The sequence below is a fragment of the Geospiza fortis genome, unplaced genomic scaffold (genome assembly GCF_000277835.1).
Source record: "Geospiza fortis unplaced genomic scaffold, GeoFor_1.0 scaffold34, whole genome shotgun sequence".
Taxonomy (NCBI): Eukaryota; Metazoa; Chordata; class Aves; order Passeriformes; family Thraupidae; genus Geospiza; species Geospiza fortis.
The window spans coordinates 59,590-77,863 of NW_005054474.1; the positions used below are offsets into that span (position 1 = coordinate 59,590).

The 18,274-nt window shown below is 39.8% G+C and overlaps 1 protein-coding gene across 3 annotated transcripts in view; it reads left to right on the forward strand.

The window, feature by feature from the left end:
• ADCYAP1R1 (ADCYAP receptor type I) overlaps nucleotides 1-15,511 on the forward strand; it is a 58,315-nt gene extending 42,804 nt beyond the window's left edge. Inside the window, exons 12-15 of one of the 3 annotated variants that reach the window (XM_031062944.1) lie at nucleotides 6,061-6,144; nucleotides 11,401-11,530; nucleotides 12,101-12,142; nucleotides 15,267-15,511. In XM_031062944.1, the coding sequence (XP_030918804.1) occupies nucleotides 6,061-6,144; nucleotides 11,401-11,530; nucleotides 12,101-12,142; nucleotides 15,267-15,455 (445 nt within the window). In that variant the 3' untranslated portion in view covers nucleotides 15,456-15,511. Of the gene's footprint in view, nucleotides 1-6,060; nucleotides 6,145-11,400; nucleotides 11,531-12,100; nucleotides 12,143-15,253 lie in introns of all 3 variants that reach the window. The other 2 variants (XM_031062945.1, XM_031062946.1) reach the window with 2 other exon arrangements.
• The last annotated feature ends 2,763 nt before the right edge of the window (nucleotides 15,512-18,274 follow it).

The following is an 18,274-nucleotide window of genomic DNA, read 5'->3' on the forward strand; positions in this document are numbered from 1 at the left end:
CTCCCAACACAGCTGGCTGTGTCATTAAGTAAAAACAATTTACATGTTGGATAAACAATCTCCAAGCACGTTCCAAAGCAGCAAAACACAGGAGAAGCAATAAGATATTGTTTTCATTTTTCTCTGAGGCTTCTCGGCCTTCCAGGAGAAGAAATCCTGGTGAAGGGATTTTTCCAGAAAATATGACAGTGACAGGCATTAAGTTGGAAATATCCAAAGCAGACCATTCTGGCTGTTTGTCCTTCTCCTCATGCATTGCTCATGTCTAAGTTTGCTGGTTTGATTGCACTGCTAAACTGAAAGGGATAGATCTGAATTTTTCTTTGTCTCCAAATCAGTTTGCACCTCTGATCCTTTGAATCAGTTACTTAATTTACAGGTGAAGGTGGAGCTGAGGCAACTGGTCATGCAGCAGTTAATGTGAGACTGCAGGAAATGGGGAATAATTCTGACATCTCTGATCCTGACCCAAGGCTCAATGCCCACCAGTAATCATGGTCTTCCACTTAGTTTTTCCCACCATTCACACTTTTGCCTCTATCATATGAGGACAACAGGAATTTACTTTCCCCTCAGTGTCTCTGTTTCTCCTTGCCATAGATTTATTGTGTCTCACTTCAGCAGCTGGCATTGTTTCACATCCAGTGGGATTAGTTTTAGATCTGGAGAATTTTTAGAATGTACTCCAGGCAAGTACACAGCCTGAGGTAGGGAGGGGACAAGGAAGATGGTGCTGTCCCAATGCAGAAGGCTTTTTGATCCGGAAAGACAAATTTCTTGTGAGGATCTTGTGACTAACTCTGTGTGTCAAAGGAACTGTGTGGTGCAAAGCAGACAGTCAGTTTTCTAAGAACAAACTCTGCCTGCCTTGGAGAGTAAAAGAACGTCCTCAAAGGGCACCAGGCTATAGAGGCTTAAGACAGAATGAAGTCTCAGTGAAGGTTGTTGAAACAAATGCAAACTACCTCAAGATAGGACCAATCCAAAGCCATGTGTAAGGTTCATATCACGGTCTTAGTGCTGCCTAAGAATCCTCAGCTCCTGTATCATTACTGAGGGATTTCCAAGCTGTAATTCCTCTTTATATTTCCAATGAAAACATTGGAGTTGTTCAGATGATTAAGTGCAAGCCCAGGTTTTTTTAGCAAAGGCAGTGCTCTCTTTTTTCATGAAGGAGAGTTGCAGAGATGGATTGTACCGTGAATCTGCAGGGATATTGTAGAACGTGTAAGGCAGGTGAGTCAAAACAGTGTCACTGAAGCTTCAGAGCTGCAAATTATATAAACCCAGTGTAGTTGCACTGATGCTGAGCTCCAGCTGACAGGAGCCAAAACCTGTCTGTAATGCTTGAAAATCCACTTCTTGTATCAGCCTGGGACAATAAACACTCTGTGGGCTTTGCTCATTTGATTTCTTTCAAGGCCAATGAGCTAAATCCCATTCTCAGACATTTATGCCTGGATTTTGATATTCACATTCTTCTTTTGAAACAGTAAAGTATTCAAAATGTTAATTTATGTAAGAATCTCATTTGGCATGGTGCATTTTTCTCATGGAACATCCTATTGTCTGCTGCACCTCCGTCAGAATTATTCCACAGTGCACAACTTGGATCTGTGCTCTGCACTCAGAGACAATAACCCAGCCTGGGAGAACAGGAGCTCGAGAATTAATACAGGGCAAGAATCAGGACACAGAACCTTGAGGCTACAGTTGTTTTTGTTGGAAGAATTCTGCCCTCTGCTACCAGCTTTATTCTCTAGAGCGCGGGCAAATATTAAGCTTAATCTCTTCATTATTTAACTCCAAGTATAGCAATGGTGTTCTCCTTCTTTTTATGTCCGCTCTGTAGAAGTTAGAAAAGGCAAGACTGAGCACTGTAGATAGGATTTATGGCTCTCTTTGACCATTCTGTTTCACCTTCAAGCTTCAGGTCTACTCAAGGGTCAGATTTACTAAAGTTCCAGTCCAAATTCATATTTGTTAAACATTTGGTTTTAACCACAGCATTAATCTGCAAGCAGTCATTCAGCTTCAGCTTCTTATTTTGGTGGCATTAGCCAGGAAAAGTAGAACTCTAGGTAACAAGACTAAGAGTTTGGGATTTGTTTTCCATTAAAGGCTAGAGACACAGTTTCCTTATTTTTTTTTTTTAATTTTTTCTCCATGAAGAGCACAATATTTGTTGTACTTTTAGCAAGACAGCAGGGGATCTACCTGGTTTAATAAACAATCCTGCTGGGCCCCTTCCACAGTCAGTAGAGACCTACCCAGTCCAGAGAAGAAAATCCTTTAGTACAGCCTATTTCACTTTAACCAACAAGTTTAAAATAGGTCAGATAAATCTCACTTTATGGCCTGTTTCTCACCAGTGACTGCCAAGCTGGCACAGGGTGACAAGAAAAAAGGCACACAGCTAAAAATTAGGGCAGACACAACTAAAAGACAACTTTTCTGAGGAGCACCTGGGCTTACTCTGTGTCTGGATGAGAGGGTGAATGAAAGGCTCTGCCTGCACTGTGGGTCAGAGCTGCAGCCACTGCAGTGGGATGGAATTGTAGGATCAGTTTATTGCTCACAGAACAAGTTCTGTTTTCCAGACTGCTCCATCTGATCTGTAAGGGCGTGGGGTTTGTAAATGTAGTTGGTGTTTCAAAGGGAAACAAGTGAAGCTTCAGGGAATCCTCAGCTCCTGAGCAGCAAGGAGAAGATGTCTCCCAGCCTAGAGAAGTATCAGCTGAGGGGAAGAGGGTGTGTGATATAAATTATATATATTAGACAGACCTACTTTTCAATTTTCTCCTCTCTCTCCCATACAATCTCTCTGCTTCCACTTTGGTTAACTTTCTACTGTATTTTCAATTCTTTATTTCATTGATTTGTTTCTGCATTCCTTCTCCTGCCAATCCTACTCATGGTGAGGTTACACAGACTTACTCGAGCAGGGTGCATAAAGATTCTCCAGGAAGAGCAGTTTTAATTTGCATGAATCAAGGTCTACCTTTACTGCATTTCCCAAAGGATTCCCCTTCAGCACATTCAGAGACAAGGCACAAACCTCATCATTCCCTTTGTGTTGGTAGCGACCTAAATTCAGAACCCTGACCATTTTCATGATGGATGTACTTGGACAATGCAGCATAACCTCCTTCCCCTGGATCAGCATGCTCGTTTCCCTCCTCTTAAGCACCTCTGAGACATCTAGAACCGAATTACAACTCCTTTTGCCTCCGATTTGTGTTCTCTCTCATTTGCATCGAGATGTCCAGGTGTTGGGTGGCCTTCAGCCACATCATCCATGGCTCATTTCACCCCGGGAGTGTTTAACTTTTTCTTTCCCCTTCCACCCTAGCACCCTCCCTCTTCCTCCCAGATGCAGCTGCAGTCCCTGCCCAGGACACTTGCGGTGAGACTCAGCTTGTTTGCCTTTAGCTGTCTAAAGTCTCGTGCTCGATCTGAGCAGTCCAGTTCAAGGTGACAGTTCAGTTTGGAATCTGTCTTTGGCACGTAGAGTTAGATGTGACCGACTCCGTTTCTCTGTGTGCCTACAGAGGTCTGAGGATCCTGCCCAGATTCGTGCAGTGTTTTCATAGCCATGCTCTCATTTTAATTCATTTTTCTTATATTTGTCTATTTTTTTCCTCCTTCATGTTTTTTTTTCGTGGTTCCTGCCTCCTCTGCCTCTTCTCTCTTTCTCCCTTTCCTTCCACCAATGTCTCTACTTCGAAAATAAATAAAGTTTGCAAAATAAAAGGGGAGGGAGAAAGGAAAGAAAATGTCTATATATTCTGTACTCTAAAGATCTGGGACATTTTACACCATCTAAAATCAGAGAGGTGACTCTATCAAAATTAGAAATGGCAGAAAACAAGTGCTAAAAGCACTAAAATATTAAGGTTTTCCTAAGAAGTACTAGCATTGTTTTCCATCACAAACCTGTGTGTCAATGTCTCGTCACTGGGTATGGAGCAGCAGTTCATCCATAGATAATATTTTCAAAATCAAGTCTGGTTTTTTCAATAATTCTAGTAAATACCAAGTGCTGTCACATTAGATCTCTTCACCAGGAAAACCTATAAAAAATCAATCCCTGTCAAATGAAATAGGACATAAGCAGTAAAGGAAACATGGATGGGAATTTATTTCTAGGTTGCCATGGCAACATTAAGTATATCATCGAAGACCACAAACCTCTACAACAACCCATGGCTAAGACTTTTCAAAGTGATTATTGATTTTTTAGATGTTTCCTTTTCAGGTTCTGTACCTTAATATGCCTCACAAGTGCTTCTTTTCAACACAGGCTGAGCAGCCCTCTTGTGGTAAAAATTGGTCTGAGAAATGTGTTTCAGATCAAGTGATCAAAACAATGAGTGGCACTCAAAATCCATAGTCACTTCTGAAAGCCTCAGTCACAATAAAATGGAACCATCCCTTAAACCTCCTTGCTCATTTTTGATCAGTCTAAGTGGACAATTAATGCCCAACTCAGCCCTGTGAAAAGCAGGTGGTGCAAAAATCTAGCACAGAAATTCTAGTACAAAAGGAGCAGTCATTTTCATGTTTACTTCCTCAGCGACATCCAAAAAATGAAATTCATTTTATGAGTTGAAACACGGTGACTATATCCATTTGCTGGGTGAGTCCATGCCCCAAGACTGTGTTCTTTCCAGCTCTTATACTGTAATATTTAATAACAACACAGTTATCAGGCTTTAATTATCCAAAAGGAAGCAAAACATAACCCCAGAAATGGGGATTTGCTTAAAGGAGTTAAAAGTAGGGGGAAATGTATGTTTTCAATTCATCCTGGTTTAGAGTTCAGATTATAAATTCCATGAGTTGTGAACACAAATATTAGACTGTGTAACAGAAACAGAGTTGGGTTTGTTTGAACAAACTTAAATGTTTGCCTTGAAGGCAATTTCTTTAAAAATAAACTTTTATTATCCTTTATATTAATGGAGATTTATCCTTTATTATCCTTTATGTTAATGGAAACTTGGTCAGGGTACTCAGTGGTTTTTGGTGATCGTCCCATCCTACAGTGGACATCTAAAACAGGTCAGATGCACCAGGCCAATAAATATGTATTTCTCTCTCAACTGTTTATTCTGATGATTCTCAGGGTCCTGAGGATGTCCATTTTGCTTACACATCTGTACTGTAAACATCCAGCCTCTCCTGAGGTGAATCCCACCAAAACAACCTCGTGTTGAAAACAAAATAAAAATTCTCCCCTTGAAAGTTGACAAGAAATCACTCTTTTAAATTTTCATGTTTTTCATCCCAGATATAAAATCTCTTATGGGATCCCTCCAAATGCCTCCATGTTTCAGATTACCCTTCTGATTGGTTGACCTAAATGAGCCTCTCCTGGCTGGTTGGAAAGGAACTATTTTGTTCTCTGTTCCTAGAATCCAACATGCAGGGATCAAGGTCCTGCTCCACAGTGTATGAGCCTGCTGCTTTGATGAGCACACTGTCTTAAAAAAACAAATGGTATCTCCAAAATTACCAGCCAGACATTCAGATTCCATACTGAGCTCCCTCCCCATCACCAAGGAAGATGGAAAAACAGCTTTGGTGTCCTTACTAGAACCTTTTGTTAAAAACAAGGGATCCACACTACAACAAAAATGAGGATTAGACCTTAGATTGATCCCCATCCTACAAGTTTCTGTTACTCTCTGATTGTTCTCCATGAGCATGCAGTCAACTCTCATTTAATCTATTGTTCTGTGACCCCCTGTACAAAACCAGACCACGCAGGTCCTGTGTATTTTGGATGCGTTAGCACTGCCCCCCTGCCCTCAGGGTGTTTGAGTTCTGGTTTGTCCGTGAATCAGCACATCACAACGGCCAGCAACAGCCAGTGCACTTCGATTTTTATTTAATTTTTTAATTTCTGCTTCAGTCAAGCAGCTGGTTCATGCTGTGAGTCCATCCTGTCGTGTCTGCTTTCCATCTTTGTGACGTGTCTCATGAAATGTGTTGAAAGTGACCTACCTTGGCCTGTTCACAATATGCTGAAAAAAATGCTAATCTTGTCATATTTAGCAGCTGCGTTCAGAAATGCTACTGTAAGCCTAAGAGGGCTAACCAGCACTCTTGCAAGATGTCAGAACTATCAACCATTACCCTGTAAGTGTACGCACTCCTGTGACATTACTGTGTGTGTATGACGCATGTTGCAGTTAAATGAGTGGATGAGAGCAGAGGGGAAGTAACCAGAGAGCAAAGCCTTCATTTAGTTCTTGTTGCATGTAGAATATTTTTCTTTGTTCTTGTTCTGTGCTTTTGCCGATGCGCCACGATCGAGGGTTTTAAGGTTGTTTTAATTTTTTTCTTTTTTATTTAAATTTTTTTTGTAATTATGGCTAATGCTATTGATGGTTTTGGGTAGTGTCTGTACAGAATTAATAGCTGTTCTTTATTGTACAGCAAAGAGGTGAGCACCTTCATACTGAGAGAAAATGTTTCATCTGAAAAGTTTCCTAGAATAAACTGGGTGAGGTTGAGTCAATCAGACCCTCAGTGGGCATAAAACATCATTTGTCCATTGAACGGAGTGAAGTTAACTTAATAAAAACCCAGAGGTGAGGAAAGGCTAAAGCTGACCTCACATCAGAATGAATTGTGTCCATCAGAAGTTATAGAATCGTAGCATCACTGAGTTGGAAAAGACCTCCAAGATCATCAAGTTCAGTCCAATATTGTCAAATATCATCAATATAGATTGAGGCATCAAATATAGAGTGAGGCATCCAGAAGGGTGAATAAAAGCCATTCAGCCAAGAGTTGTGTAAATTAATCACTATCCCATAGCCCATCTGACCCCTTGCTCCTTGCACAAGAAGCCCACAGGTTTTCACAGATTCATGGAACCATTAAGGTTGGAAAAGAGCTCCAAGGTCATCCTCTCTTTTTGTTTAGATGAGGTGCAATTTCAGACATCTATAATGTGTTTTCTGATGATGTGTCTCCTGAATTTCACAACAGTTTTGTAAGTGTGAATCAACATTCTCTGAGGTGTCCTGACACACAGACCCCCAACTCCAGGATTTTGTTAAAGAATATTTAGTAGTTATCTTCAACACCATTAAGGAAAAAAGATTGGTTTGTGACTTAACTGCATATATGGTAATGTTTTTTAGTAAGAAAAAAAAAGTAAATTTTCTGTGTGATTTCATATATCTTTGAGGTAGTTAAGAAATAGAACAATGAAGATGCTGAAAAACATTCAGTCAGCAGACTGGAACCGTGCAAAAGCAGATAGAAATAGAGAAGACAAAAAGGAGCAGCTCCATCTTCTCCACAGAGAGCAGCTGAAGACTAAGAACAGTTAGGTAAAACTAGGAGTTCGGTTTAGGAGGAGATAGTTTGAAATATAATGTTCACTGCCTAATGGACATCCTGATGCAGCACAGACATCCTGTTGGGCCTTTGCAGAGAACCAAATTTTACATTAAATGCAATGTTTCTGAAAGATGGGAGACGAATAACTCTCTGAGGTGAAATCCTCTACATAGTCAAGGGCAAGAAGAGTTCAGCCTAAACAGGAGGTATTTAAACCAATGGGTTTTTGTGTCTGTTGAAATATGAAAGTCTTGGTAAGCTTCTGTTTTTCAAGTCCTAGGTCTGAAAATGTGGTTTATGCATGGGAAAATAAAAAATCTGGAATCATTCAGGAGTTACCTCAGGTGTTTTGGAAGTGATGCTGCAGACCTAATTAAATTTTGGAAAAGATCTGTCAGGAAGGTTACTGAGGTTCCTGAAAGTCACGTTAATATGTTCAGCATTTTGTGATAAAACAGATCCTTCAGTTTATTAAACATGAGCTGTGTTGAGCATTTCATTATAATGACATCCTGTGCCTTCATGGTTTGCTCTTTATCCTTCAACTTGAAATACTGGCACGATTCTTTTTTGCACAGATTTATCACAGGGGTGATGAATGAACCTTTGGCCAGAGAAATTGGGTTCCTCTAATCTAAACCTCACAAACCTACAGGGCTGAAATTTTTTGTGACAAACTCAGTCCAGGGTCCCTTTGAGGTCAATGAATAGATTTAGGATGTGATAAGAATTTCCTTAGGGGCAGAGGATTTGTCCTTTTGTGTCAGTGATTCTTGCTGTTCATTGACAATAAAGGGAATTTAAGTCTGCATTGAATTTAACTAAAAATAGATGCCATCATTGCAGATATGTCACAGCATTAAGTTAATCAATATATACATAAATAGATGTACTCAATAGCCACAGGGATTACAACAGGAGTCACCAGTTGTTAAAAAGACATCTGTAGCACACAAAAGTTATGTTTTAAAAGTGTATTTTTCTCTGCATTGACTTTAGAGACAATTTTAAAATAATTTCATTATCAATATCTATGCAGTGTGTGTCCAAACCTTGGTGAGGTGAATGTTGCTTTCAGGACTACACACCTTGGTATCTTCATTGCAGAAGTTCATATTTGATCAAAGTATTTCACTTAGGACAGCTTTTAAAATGGGCAATTTCCCTTACTTTAGAGAGGCAGGACTAAATGGCAAAACAGCAATATGATCTTCCTTCAAAGTCTATGGTTTGGAGATTTTTGTTTCTTTTTTGATTTTTTCTTTCAAAAAGGTTCAGAGGTTGAGACTTCAGCAGTCTCCTCAATAAATGTGGAAATGCAATGGAAAATAAAAGCATGATTCTTTCAAATGCTGGTCAAATTAGACAACATTCTTATTTACAGTTTCTTTTAGCATAAAGTTCTAATTTCATTATTCCATAGAGGAGAGAGGGAGAACAGAGGACACCATTATTTGTTTGTACTAACACTTAATGGAAAGTCCACATTCATAGCCATGCTACTGGAGAAAGTCTCATATTTGAAGTGATTTTAAGGAAAATAACAGCTGAAAAACAGAATGTCAGCCTCAAGAAAAAAATATATTCAAATTGCTTCTTTTTTTTTGTTTTTTAAGTAACCTTAAGACTTTCCCTGTGAGAATGTGAACAAGGCTTTTGCTAGACCTTCTGGGGAACATTATCTTCCAAGCAGCCCCTTGAACAATTATTGTCCTCAGAACTTCTAGATCCACCCCTCCAAGTTTCTTGCCTGTCTGAAAGAGTGGGGGAAGAAAAGAGGATTAATATCTTTGGCTGTTACACACCTGAGAATTCCACTGTAAACTTTAAGATTTTCATTCCCTGTTGCACAGAAGCTTACACATCTCACAGGACATATTTTAAGTCTTCTCTCTTCCCAGTGTTCTTGGAAAAAAAGCAATTTATCATCATCCATACAGGCATTAGTTTCTCTCAAGGCTTTTCTTATCATCTTATCAGGAGGTAAAATCTTTTTTACCTCTTTATTGATCTTAATAATCTATAAACTTCTGAATATGTTAGTTAATGCATTTTCTTCCTCACTTTTACGACAATATTGAAGACAACACCTCAAATAATTTGATGATGGCATTATATTTCCAGATCCTACAAACTAATTGTGTGATTAATCGGGTAGGATTAATGCCAGAAAACTGACAATAAAAAAAGACTTCCTCTGCATCTTCCCCTGAATTATTTCCCAAGGGTGCAGTGAGACAGAACATATTAATAAACAATTCTATTCTGGCTTTTAGATCAAAACAACATTTATCCTTTTGTTGTTGTTGTCATTAAGTCTGAATATAAATTATAGAAGATACGGAGAGATGATATTTTTTGTCCAGTTTATTACCTTTAACTTGTTTGTTTGTTTGTTTTTTTAATTCCATGACTACTCTAGGACACATATTCTTTACATCCCTCTTTTACAGAGGTAACATTATTCATTAATCTTTTCCTTATTAGAAACAGATGTTTCTGTTCCTTTTTATTAATCTGATTGTATATCCTTAGAGAAAAAGGAGTAGAAAGGACTCCAAAAGCTCTTTTACACTGGCTCACTCCTGTATAAGTTACTTTTTTAGAGATCATCAGAGCTGGGCACTTCAAATGCTCTTCATCACCCTCTTCCCAGATTGTTCCTCTCTTTTCAAAAGATTGTGGCCAATGTCTAATTTTATAACCCACAAGAAGAGTTTTCTCTGCTTTGTGGAGTCTTCCACCAAGACCTGAGGTTTGGTGTCCATCAGATTTCTGGCTCAGGTGTGTTCAGTGCAGTCTCCAGGCAAGAGTTGGGATGGATTTATCCCCACTGGGGCCCAAAGTCTGACTGAGACACCAGCACTGCACTCATGTCCCATTCCCAGATCACTGCTGGAGGTAATTGTGCTCACAAAATTCTTGAAAGTGTGTTAATTAAATCTGCTAAAACAAACACATCATTTTGGGTTATCACTGAGCATGAATTAGCAAATTCAAACCTGCCTGCAATGTACCAAATAGATAAAAGCAGAGAGGACATTTGAGTTTGAACAAATATGCAGCTCTTTGAAAAATCTTTACAGCTTTTTGTCTTCCTTTTTCCTCCATCTGCCTTCTTCACTTACCTGAACATAACCAATGATATTCTTCCCCTCTGAAAATGTCCTGGAGGTTTTTTTGGTCACTTTGTTTGTAATAACGCACTTGCCTTATTTTCAGAACATTTGCTTTCTCTTTTCTCTTTTTTTTTTGCTGCTCAATCAGACAGTGGCACTCAACAAAACATGCCAGTCTTTGCTGGCCCCTGATTTGGGGGAATTTCGCCAGTTAAGTGCCCACATGTAAAATATTCATTTCCAACCCTTTGGTTTATATCAGCTGAGCTTAATTTCCCTCTGAAACCTCTTTATTCTGAAGCAGTGAAGTAGTTATACAGTGGAATTGCACTTAGGTTTCCAACAGTAGAAACTGAGACCAAAATCAAACCTTCAGGAATAGTTGTGACTACAAGAACATGCAGGGGGGTTAAGTTTTATTTGTGGCTGTTGGTTTTTTAGCTTTATTTGTGTGGTTATTTTGAAATTTTTTTTTGCTGTGCAGAAACATATTCACACACACACACAGAAATCAACAAAAAGTGATTTAAAACTCCACTGGGATTAAGCAATTGGGTGAGAGGTTTATAATTGTACCACAGTAGCAGTCTGAATTCCTTAGTGAGGTTCCCCTCATTTTTTGGCATGGTAGGAGAAAATTCCTGCTTATAATAATGCAAATAAAAATAGCAACAGTGAGAATTAAGCATAATTAATGTGCCATTACTGTAACAGCGTGAAGAAGGGGGAGCAAACTGCAGTGTGTGTGCAAACAGTCTTTGGGAACAAATAGGAATGTTGCATATTTGTTTGTATAATTACGCTGTGTACGTATTTCCCAAAAGTCTGTCAGCAAAATATTTTCTGTGCTTTCTTCTTTAATTAAAGTGCAGGTTGCTAATTGCAAGGCTGCATTAAAGTTTCTTTCCCTCTGTTGTGACAGGAGACTGGCTCGCTCCACCCTGCTGCTGATCCCCCTGTTCGGAATTCACTACACGGTGTTTGCCTTTTCTCCTGAGAATGTCAGTAAGAGGGAGAGGCTGGTGTTTGAATTGGGACTGGGATCCTTCCAGGTGATTATGCACTGAATTCAGCTTTCCTTAGAACCAAACCTCTGTTCTTTATAACTACTTTGCATGCACAGCTCTCAGTGTGTCTCTACTCATTTATGTGTAGGTTTTGTATACCAGGATTTTGGGCTTGTTTGTTTGCTTGTTGTGGTTTTTTTAAGTCCAGCTATTTTCTATTGAATGCTTTATTAAAACAATACTATATTACATTAATACTATATTACAACTATACTAAAGAGATACTAAAAGATACTAAAGAAAAATCCGTGACTGTCTGAGACAGCCAGGACACAGCTTTGACCCAATTGGCTAAGGAAACAAAACAATCCTCAGCAGAATCCAATTGACAAATCCCTTCAGGTAAACAATCTTCCTAACACATTCCACATGTGCAAAAACAACAGGAGCAGCAAATAAAGATAAGAATTGTTTTCTCTTCTTCTCTCTGTGCTTCTCCAGGAAAAACCCTGGGAGAGAGAATTATGTCTCTCTCTGTTCAAAGAATGTGAATACCACAATTTTCTGTCATTCTTTCAGTATTGAAATTATTTTTTTTCTCTCCCATTTCCCTAGGGGTTTGTTGTTGCGGTTCTCTACTGCTTCTTGAATGGGGAGGTAAGATTTTTAATATTAAATGTCCTTCACTTGTCATCCACATCCCATTTTCTTGTGGGAGTAACTGCTGTTCCAACTGTCCATTCTAACTGTCATCTACCATAATCCCTGATACTTTAGTCTGAATCTCACAATTCTCAGAAAAAAAAATTAAAAAAGAAAGAAAAAAGGATTTGTGATATCTTTATCAAACCATTGGCCTTACCAGAGATGATGGCTCAGATTAAGGCTTCCTGACAGCTAGGATATGGAAAGGTCTCACTTGAAATGTCATCCCAGGTAGAGAATTTTGCACTGGTTTTATTGAATTTTGCCCTGTTCTTGCCTGCCCACTCTCCCAGCCTGTTCAGATCTCTCCAAGAGGTCTGACATGTCTCTGTCCCCACCCAGTTTGGAGCCATCAGCCGAACTGGTGATGGTGCTTTCAATCTGAGATTCATCAGAAGATGGTGAGGGCCTGGCACAGGTGCCTAGAGTAGCTGAGGCTTCCCATCCCTGGAAGTGTCCAAAGCCAGGTTGGACGGGGCTTGGAGCACTCTGGAGTATTGTATTTGCTGGGAAATGTCCTGACAAAGGCAGGAATGAGATGAATCTGACTCCATGTTCTCAGAAGGCTAATTTATTATTTTATAATACTATATTATATTAAAGAATACTATACTAACGAATACAGAAAGGATACAGACAGAATGCTAAATAGATAATAATGAAAACTTGTGACTGTTTCCAGAGTCCCGACACAGCTTGGCCCTGATTGGCCAAAGAGTGAAAGCAACTTACAGCAGAATCCAATAAAACAACCACCTGTGGGTAAACAATCTGCAAACCCATTCCAGACAAGTAAAACACAGGAGAAGCAAATGAGATAAGAATTGTTTTCCTTTTCTCCGAGGCTTCTCAGCTTCCCAGGAGAAAAGTCCTGGGCAAAGGGATTTTTTTCAGAGAATGTGAATGCCACACTGGGGTAGAGGAAGGTGTCCCTGCATGTAGCTGGGGGTGGAAGGAGATGACCATTAAGGTCTCTTCCAACCCAAACCATTCCATGCTCTGTGTGGAACAGTGTGGGGTCCAATATCAATACCTGGAGGACACCATTAGTGATAAGGTGCCAGGCTAAATAAAAACATTGTCCACCTCTCAGTGTGGTCTCCTTCCCCTCTTGCAGATCATCCACCCACCCTAAATCTTTCCAGCTTTCCTAGGAAAAGGCTGAGGAGAACAGTGTCAAACCCTTCACTGAAGGCTGTTTTCTTGGGCACCACCCAGCTGGTGCCCACTTCTCTCCTGAGCCCTGCCACCTTCACCCCTTCACACACACAGCCCAAGGGTGTCAGGTGCCCAGAGCCACCCTCCAGATACCACCTGGGTGCCTTGCAAGCCTCACACTCCTCTCAGTATGTGGCCACTGCTGCTGGCCACATCTGTGGTTTCCTCTGGTTCTCCTGCTCCAATCTGCATTTCTCTGCCTGTTTATCTGACTAAATAGCTGAGGTAATTGTTTTCTGAATTTCTGGAAAAGGGTTCCCTGCTCAGTGTTTCCTTAAGAGGAGCATGGAACATCTAGAGTTGATCCATTCTCTCCTCCACTGCTACACATCTCTTGTGCAGCCAACAGTTGGAGTATTTTCCTAAAATCACCTTCTTTTCTTTTCAAGGAGGATGACTGCAGGCATAGCCTGTCATTGCTGATCTCTGGTAAAAAGAGAGCTTTTTCAAACTCCTTAATTCAAGTGACTCTTTCTCAGATAAACCACAACAATCTCCAAGCTCATCAAACAAACTTATGGGTTGTCTTTGCTCATGGGCATAGTCAAGATCTCCTGAAAGCCCTTGGAAGGAGTGTGGGGTGGTTCTTAGCCAAACCAACACAACCAGGTTAATTAAAGCCATTTTCCCCTCTCAAGATATCAGAAAATGGTAATTAGAGGATGTCTTGTGCCTCCACTAAATTTCCTACAGCAAGAAAATGTTTGGAATATCACACTCTTCCAGATTCAAACACTATTCCCTTTTTACAGAGAAAATGTAACTCCATTCCCTATCTAATTTTTAAATATCTATGTTTTAGATAACTTTAAACAAAATAGGAATTTGTAGGTCTTAGAAGGAGAATGAAAGCTTTCCAGTTGGATTTTTCCTCCCTGTAGTTTTTGTCCATACAGCTGAAGCCTTTGTTTAGCATTTTGATTTGTTCATTTTGACAATATTAATCCAGGGAAATCCAGCAATGTCTGTTACAGACAAGACAAGCATCTTTGACACAGCAGCTCATTGGAGATTGGAAAAATATATTGGGAAAACATCTCTACATGTTTCGTTGTTCTTACACTGTTTCGTTCAGAAGTACTATACAGGAAAGAGTAATCAAGTAAATGTTGGCCCAAGCTACTACAACCTCTCTTATATTAAATCTTTACTACTTTATATATTTATACACTTGTGCACACCCCAGCAGTGCCAGCAAACTGGTAATGAGTGAAAAGTAGAAAAGCTGTGGGATTATTTACTTATTGCCTAATTGAACTTCTGGTCTTGGGTTGTTTTACTCTTGGTGATTTACTGTGGATGCCAATTAAAAAATAGCCTCTCAAGAAATGGAAGGTGGCACAGATGTGCATTAATCCCAGAGCTGCTCTGCTTGGAGAGGATCTGAAAGCAAGGGGCAAAATGTTGTGTAAATATTCATCCATTAATGGCAGGTGAGAGAAGCTGCCTCTGTGGACAGGGTGTTTCACTATTATCCTGTACTTTTTGATTGCTGGTTTCTTTGTCTCCTTGCTGTATCTTTGGTACTGGCCAATGATGAAAACAGGCTATTTTTTCCTCCAGGTGGTGTTGATCAGGTCTTCCATGCACCTCTGGCCTGATCCTAAATTATCTGAAGTCACTTACAGAACCTGGTCTGGGCTGTAGCTCCCCACTACGTGCCCAGACCTCTTCCAGCCATGGAAAAGTAATTTCAGATTTTGCTGAACTGAGGAGTTTAATAATAAATAACGGTTTACTAAACCTTAAAACCAGTTCTGTCGAATTGTGGGCTTTTTTTCTAATCTTGATAATTTGTCAGCATGTCCTCGAGCGGCTAAGTACATAAAAAATGACCTTTTGAAGTTTCTCCCTAAAGGTGCAATCAGAAATAAAGAGAAAATGGAGGAGCTGGAAAGTCAACCGGTATTTTGCTGTGGATTTCAAACATCGCCATCCTTCTCTAGCGAGCAGCGGAGTGAACGGGGGGACACAACTCTCCATTCTGAGCAAGAGCAGCTCTCAGATTCGGATGTCCAGCATAAATGCAGAGAACCTGGCGACATGAGCAGCTGAGGAGAGCAAAGCAACCAACGAGCAAACCAAAAACCATCCCTTGAAAAAGAAAAAAAATGAAATAATAGTTTTGGTGGTGGTGCAGGTCTCGCTCCTTTCCTTTCCTTTCCTTTCCTTTCCTTTCCTTTCCTTTCCTTTCCTTTCCTTTCCTTTCCTTTCCTTTCCTTTCCTTTCCTTTCCTTTCCTTTCCTTTCCTTTCCTTTTTCCATTTTCCTTTCTTTCTCCTCTCCTTTTTCCTTTCTTTTCCTTTTTCCTTTCCTTTTTCCTTTCCTTTTTCCTTTCCTTTTTCCTTTCCTTTTTCCTTTCCTTTTTCCTTTCCTTTTTCCTTTCCTTTTTCCTTTCCTTTTTCCTTTCCTTTTTCCTTTCCTTTTTCCTTTCCTTTTTCCTTTCCTTTTTCCTTTCCTTTTTCCTTTCCTTTTTCCTTTCCTTTTTCCTTTCCTTTTTCCTTTCCTTTTTCCTTTCCTTTTTCCTTTCCTTTTTCCTTTCCTTTTTCCTTTCCTTTTTCCTTTCCTTTTTCCTTTCCTTTTTCCTTTCCTTTTTCCTTTCCTTTTTCCTTTCCTCTCCTCTCCTCTCCTCTCCTCTCCTGAGGTGAAAAAACAAAGGAAATGTGTAAATATCTCTTTTTAACAGTCACTGTAAATACCCAGCTGTACTCAAGGCCATTAATGGAGAATGTTTAAAAGACAAACAAGAGGCCAAACCCACCCACTCAACTATTCCCATTTCAGAGCATCTGCGAGTAATCCGTGTCCGTCCAAAGTAACAAGTGATTGCTGTGCAGTTGTGATCCTTGGCTGCCAAACTGATCCTACTCTGTGAATGGAGTCATTTTCCCACTTGGTTTCCATTTTGGGTTGGATTTGCCTATTTTTTGTTTTTCCCTAGTCCAACATGTCTTAGCCTGTCCCTGTCTTTTGGCACGTGAATTTCTGCAGTGTTTCTCTTTGGAGTCTTAGGATGGAGCTAATGTGCTTGGGTCAATCAATCCAGCTTGATTCAGGAGGATCTCCAGAAAATTGAGTTCCTGGCTGGATGCAGACATCCCCAATGGATTTAGAGGAACAGCTGTGCCAACACTAAACTGCACATCAGTGCAGGAACTTCAGGCAAGAGCAGTGGGATCTGCTGTGCTTTCCATACCCAGGGACACTCCCAGCAATGCTTTCTGTTCTAGCTAAGCTGTGAATTTTCTAAAAGGGCCATGCAGTTGAGATATAGCTCTATTTTTGGCATCGATTGATAGATTGATCATTTGGACTCTTTGTATCACAAATAACTGTCCCTCCCCTCCCACCTTCAGAGCAAGAGGCAGTTCCAGGGTGGCCTTTCCCTCCGGATGACCTTGAACCCTCTGCTCCAGTGGCCACACGTGGCATGGGTGGCTTGGGGGGCAGTGCTGTCACAGAGTGCCGTGCCTTTGCAACCTGGTTGACTTCTGATTGCTGACTCTTCCCTGCCAGAGCAAAGAGGCACGAGAAGGACCTGGTGGGATCACCCTGGAAGGTAAATAAAAAAAAAAAATCACCTGCATTTGGTGAGGAAAAAAACCCAACTAAACTGAACACTAGGATGGCACGGAAGGAAAGGATAAAGACTTTGGATGACTTCCCACACCTGGCAGTTCTCTCTCTCTCTTGGGATATTCTGTTTGTTTCACCACCAATGGTCTTACTGCTTTTCTTGGAGAGGAACTTGAATGTTCTTTCAACCTTTGCCTTGTAGTTGAAGCCACGACTGCTACAAATCTACTTAAACCCAATGTCGATGATGTCAATTCTTAAAGAGTCTTTATACAGCGCAAAAAAAAAGGCCTGGACGGCCGTCCTAGCGCTCCCTTCATCTTGGATTTATGAATTTATGAACTGAGAAATATATATATATATCTCAAATATATATATATGTGCGTGTATGTGTATGCATATATTACAAACAAAGATGAAAATGGCATTTTAAATGTGAAGTTTTGAACTGAAACTAATAGTAACCAGGAAATTCAAAATTCAGGCTTGTTCTTCGGTGTTAGTTGACATGATCAGAAACTAAAAAACAGAAAAAAAAAGTGAAATACTTGGAATATTAGTGTCAGCTGAGTGTGAGCTTTTAATTTCACTGGTTTTTGTTAGTTTAAGTACAAAAGAAAAAAGAGTTTTGATGTCATTTTAAGCAGAGATTTTTAAAGATAATCCTAGTCTACTTATTTTTAAAAGGAGAAAAAAGGAAAGGTCTCAGAAAGTTGTGAAAGAAATAATAATTATAATAATACTTAACACTTATATAATCCTTTATGGGAATATTCTGCCCTTGGCTGGAGCCATCTAAATGAATGTAAATTTAATTCAAAACAGACAGAAATGTGGTTTGAGGTCATATTGGTACAGGATCATGCTCTTAAGAGATGGGGACAGCCCTGTCATGTGAAATCTGCTGTGGCACAGAGGACCAGCAAAACAGCTGAAACCACTTCCATTGCACTGCAGGTTCTTCAATGGGATTTATATGATCCAAACACCTTTTTCCCCCCAAATCTACAGCACTGATTTGCTGCTCTGAGAGCAGAATTTGTTTCCCTCTTCCCAGCTCTCTGTAAAAGTCAGAGTGTTTTTAACTGATAGATTGGCCCTTCGTCTTTCTTTAGATGCTTCTTAAAGCTATTTTAGAATGTTTCTCCAGAAATCAGGTACTTTGTTGTCCAGACAGAGTTAGGGAAAGGCAGATTTATCAGATAAATGCATATTTGACAATTTTCTGTAGGATGGGCTTTCACAAGGATTATATTGCCAACACTGTAAATGTATTATTTAAAAAAAAAAA